At 37.5% G+C, this 4,417-nt stretch overlaps 1 protein-coding gene across 1 annotated transcript; it reads right to left on the reverse strand.

Moving 5' to 3' along the window:
* Window positions 1-376: 376 nt before the first annotated feature.
* Window positions 377-1,451, reverse strand: LOC103967669. Its single transcript, XM_009380952.3, has one exon. The coding sequence runs from the start codon at window positions 1,350-1,352 to the stop codon at window positions 540-542; it is 813 nt and encodes a 270-aa protein (XP_009379227.2). The 5' UTR covers window positions 1,353-1,451; the 3' UTR covers window positions 377-539.
* Window positions 1,452-4,417: the final 2,966 nt, after the last annotated feature.

Consider the following 4,417-nt stretch of genomic DNA (forward strand, 5'->3'; position numbering starts at 1 on the left):
TTCAAGCCAAAACCTTCGACTACATCGGGAAATAACATGGAATGAAATTTTCATTCCTGTAGAGGATTAGGAAAAGATTTTGGTGCTAACCAAAAGTCCGTGAAGAAGGAAAAAAAGAGGTTGTCTTCCAAATCTTCTTCCATTCGGAAAATCCTCAGCATAGAATATAAAGGAAAATATCGTATCCAATCCTCTTCAGATTTTTGTTCAATGTTGCCGGAATTAAAGACCCATGAAATCCAACGTTTGGCTAGAACGCATACACCTTATCTGACATGAGAATTTTTCAACTGATGTGGATGCATCTCAATTGCTTATAGTATATTTAGATAGTAAGAATAACATTACTCAAATTTTACACTCAATCTCTAGTAAATTCATCAAAATGCATGAATATATAAATCCAGTCAAATATCTCAAAATTCTCAAAATCCTAAATACACTTTTAATCAACTTAAGAAAACGAAGAAAAAGTAAGATTATTATTGGCACTCCTTAAAATATTTAAGAATAAATTTTTAATGTGCTAATAACAATTCTTACGAAAATCTCCCGGTTCTTCTGCTGTATGCCATTTTCAACAGACCTTCACGTCCAGGAAACCGTTTCGAATTCTCCACCATCCAATCCTCACCGCCACTCTCTTTCTCCCTCCCTAACCCAACTCCATTTGTAACACTACCCCCACTCTTTTCAAAAATCCCCAACTTCTCCTCCCTCCTCATTCTCTGCCTCACCCTCACTCTCCTCTCCCTCCGCCTCTCTCCGACCTCCCCCAAATCCTCCACTACCTCCTTCTCCTCTTCCCTCTCCTCCCCTCTCTCTCCTCCCTTCTTCTCACTCCTCCTCGGAATTCTCCCCCCTTTCGACGTCCCCAAAAGCTCAAAGTTCACCCTGCTCCACCCAATTTTGTCCTCATTATCCCAACCGAACCTCTCGCTGATCTCCAACAGCTCCGAAACTCCACCGGCGGCGATAAAATTCCTCCGATTCCCGTTCAGGATGTTCTCCGCCAGCTCCCACTCGATCCGGTCCCGGTAAACGGCGTCGTCGAGGACCTGGTCGGCGAGCTTGGCCCAGTCCTCGAAGTCGCGAGCGCGGAGATTTTTGGAGACCCACTTGAGGTAGGCGGAAGGGAGGGTGCCCAGCATCTTGCCCTTGTGTTTTCCGAAGTCTATGACTCTGTCTCTGGCGGGCGGCGGCGGCGGTGTTGAGGCGGATAGAGAAGGTCGTTTGCGGGGTTTTGTGGGTTTGAAGGAGCAGGAGAGGCGGAGGGGGTGCGGAGAGGTGTGGGAGAGTGGTGGGTTTGACGGCGGAGTGTGGAGGCGGAAGAGAGTGCTTAGAGTAGTCATGGATGGAGGAGGAGGAGGAGATAAGGCAGAGAAAACAGAGTATGTGAAACAGTGAAAGGAGGTGTGCGAGTGACTGAGTGTGCCTTTTTGAACCCAACTTTTTCATACCTAAACCCAAGTATTCTAATGAACAATGGGTAACAAAGTTCCAATTTCACACCCTATCGCGCATTGGTCAAAAAGAAATTATTTATTGACAAATAGACACTCAAACTGCGGATGGGAGGTGAAAATTTTATCTCATGATCGAAGATATATATTTGAGATTTGCTAATTTGAGTATTTTCTATTCTCTAGTATTGGGGTTAGTTACTATTTATATTCACGGAATTGGTTGAAATGTGTTCTTAATAGATTCAAATGCGTTGATAAAAATTGTTTGTCCCTAACCAAACAATATCGTTTGGAAGTGCTCTTAAAATGGTTAAAAACACTTTTTAAAACCAATACTTGATAAAAATCAAAGTAAATCCTGGAAGCAAGAAGTACATATTTGATATTTCTTTCAAAAAGCATTTAAAAATATTTTTAGAACTTAAAACCAATTTCACTAAAAACTTTCAATCATTTTAAAAACAAGGGAGGGCCCACCACACAGAAGCAATTTACTAACACAGAAAATATATGCTATCATGTCCTGTTCACCTGTGAGGCATCAAAACACGAAAAAAGAGAGAATTAATCTCAAAATGCTTGGTGAACGTTGTTTGCTTATGAGAGTTGTGTAGTAGTTAGCAGCCACATTTTTCGCTGGAACTAGTGTTGTACTTGTACGCTATGCGACACTCAAATTACACCATGTTGAAGTAGGTAAACCTAAAATTGGTAATCTTAAATACTACAAAAGTTGGTGAATGTATGAGAATGAATGCCTAAATTTTCATTCTCTCTTATCTTAGAGCTCTCACATTAGATAAAATCTTGAGCGTAATTGGGAAAATACATGGTGAAAACTCTCCTCATATTTGAAGCTAGTAACTTAGTATACTTTTTAAGTTGGGGTTATTTTTGGAAGATGGGTTGGATATTGTTATGAATATTCCTTGCTGTAGATACATGAGGTTGGCGAGGTTCGTTTCAGACCAAGACCTAAATTTGAGTCTTGCTGCAGCAATTCCTCTTGGTGGACAATTTGTAAAAACCAAAAAAGGAGTTTAGAACCCCCTTTATAAGTTCTCAAAGAGGTTTATAATAAGCTCTTTAACAAGCACACTGAGGCCATCTCCAACCGAGGGTTGGCCAGAAGGCTCGTTTTGGCCCTCTAGCCCTCCAAGATTCTCCAAGATATTAATATTTTATTGAACAGTACATGCCCATATTTGTCTACGTCTCCAACCGAGGGCTAGAGGGTTAGAAAGCTCGTTTTAGCCCTGCCACAAAAAACCGTCTCCAATCGAGGGCCAAACATAATTTATTATTTAAAAACTACAACTTAAATTCAAATCCAACGGCTAAGTGACATCAGCATGAAACAACTTAAATTCATATTGTTTAATATTGTTTCATGTTACTTAATTTAATTTAATGTTGTATAATGGCTTAGAAAGTTATAGGAAAAAAGTATAATTTAAAAAAATATGAAACAAATTTTGTGAAATAAAAGTTATAGGATAAAAATAGAATTTAAAATAAAATAAAGCAACTATGTGAAATAGAAGTTATAGGAAAAAATGGAATTTTAAAAAAAATGAAACAAATTTTGTAAAATAAAGTTATAGGAAAAAATAGAATTTAAAAAAATATTAAAAATAGAAGTTATAGGAAAAATTTTGTAAATAAAAAATAATAATAAAACTATTAAAATTTTTTTTAATGTAACGGCTAGCATTTTTGTCGGTTATAACCGACAGGAAAACTGAATTTTCTGGACAGCCCTTTAGCCTTCTCCGATTCCGTGAGGCCCTCTCAGATTCCAGAGCTCTCTAGCCTAGTCCTCGGTTCTGGACCCTTCGGTTGGAGATGGTCTGAACAAATTGCATAAACAATAAGAAATCAGATTATCTATACTTGCAAAATCAAGTAACCTGATTTTGTCTAGAGTATCTTTAGTTGAGAAGATCACAAATATACTTGCGTATGATTTGATTAACATCAGGAGGATGTACACCACCTAAAATACATTAATTTTAACCATATTGAATACCAACCAAATAACTTGATTTAAGAAACTATATCAAACTCGTGAACAAACTACAAAATCGAATAGTCTAACTCATAACTTAGAACCCCTCGTCGCCCTTTTAACTCAAGCCGAGAAAAAGTTTACCTCAAACAAGGGTCGGACGCTCCATCAGACAACATTACGGATTACACCCTCGTTGATCTGCTCTTTGCATTCAAATTTCTGTAATTAAGGTGATTGAAGCTTTCAAAGCACAGAACACAATAGGAAGAGGACCCAAAGCTCAGTGATTTAAGCAAGAAACGGTTTGCCTTATTTTCTTAGAAAATTAATGATAAGGGTTCAAAACTTTTTTAACAAAAAATCAGATAATAAGTTTATTTAATAGTAAGGATACAGGTGTCCATAGGTTATTGATGAGGAGTACCACTTGTCATGCTAAGGTGTTTGTTCATGGAAAAATTTCTCGAAGTGCAGGTACTTGATAAGGTGGGGTCCACTTTTAACTGGTGATGTGTACTGGTCCTACTGGACCTGTGGTGTTTTTTTATTCTTTGGGTAAATGGGCCTTGAGCTCCAACAGGCATAATTATGGACTGCTACAAGCGGTGGAGCATATCATTGGCATATTTCATTTCTGGGCCTTGGTAAACAAGTTTGATATTTTTTAGAAAGCTGTTATTAGCACTCTCAAAATCTCAATCTATGCTCCTTTTGTATTTCTGATTTATCTATTTTAATTCTTTTAATGTGATTTCCGATTTTGCCCTTGTATTGCGTTTAATGTTGCTTAGAATTTTGAAAACCTCATTAAGTATAATTTTAATGACTAAAATAAATTGGTTTTCATTCTTTTCAACAACATAAAATTGTTGCTAAAGGCAACAAGTAATCCTTCTAAAATACGACATAATAGTTGTGGCTATTTGTCACATGCCGGCTC

Source organism: the organism of the source record quoted next, unplaced genomic scaffold (genome assembly GCF_019419815.1).
Source record: "Pyrus x bretschneideri cultivar Hongxiangsu unplaced genomic scaffold, Pyrus_bretschneideri_v1 Contig61, whole genome shotgun sequence".
In the NCBI taxonomy this organism is placed as follows: Eukaryota; Viridiplantae; Streptophyta; class Magnoliopsida; order Rosales; family Rosaceae; genus Pyrus; species Pyrus x bretschneideri.

What these genes read in the sequence shown, in the direction of transcription:
- LOC103967669 (XM_009380952.3), bottom strand. Translation starts at nt 1,352, where the DNA reads ATGACTACTCTAAGCACTCTCTTCCGCCTCCACACTCCGCCGTCAAAC.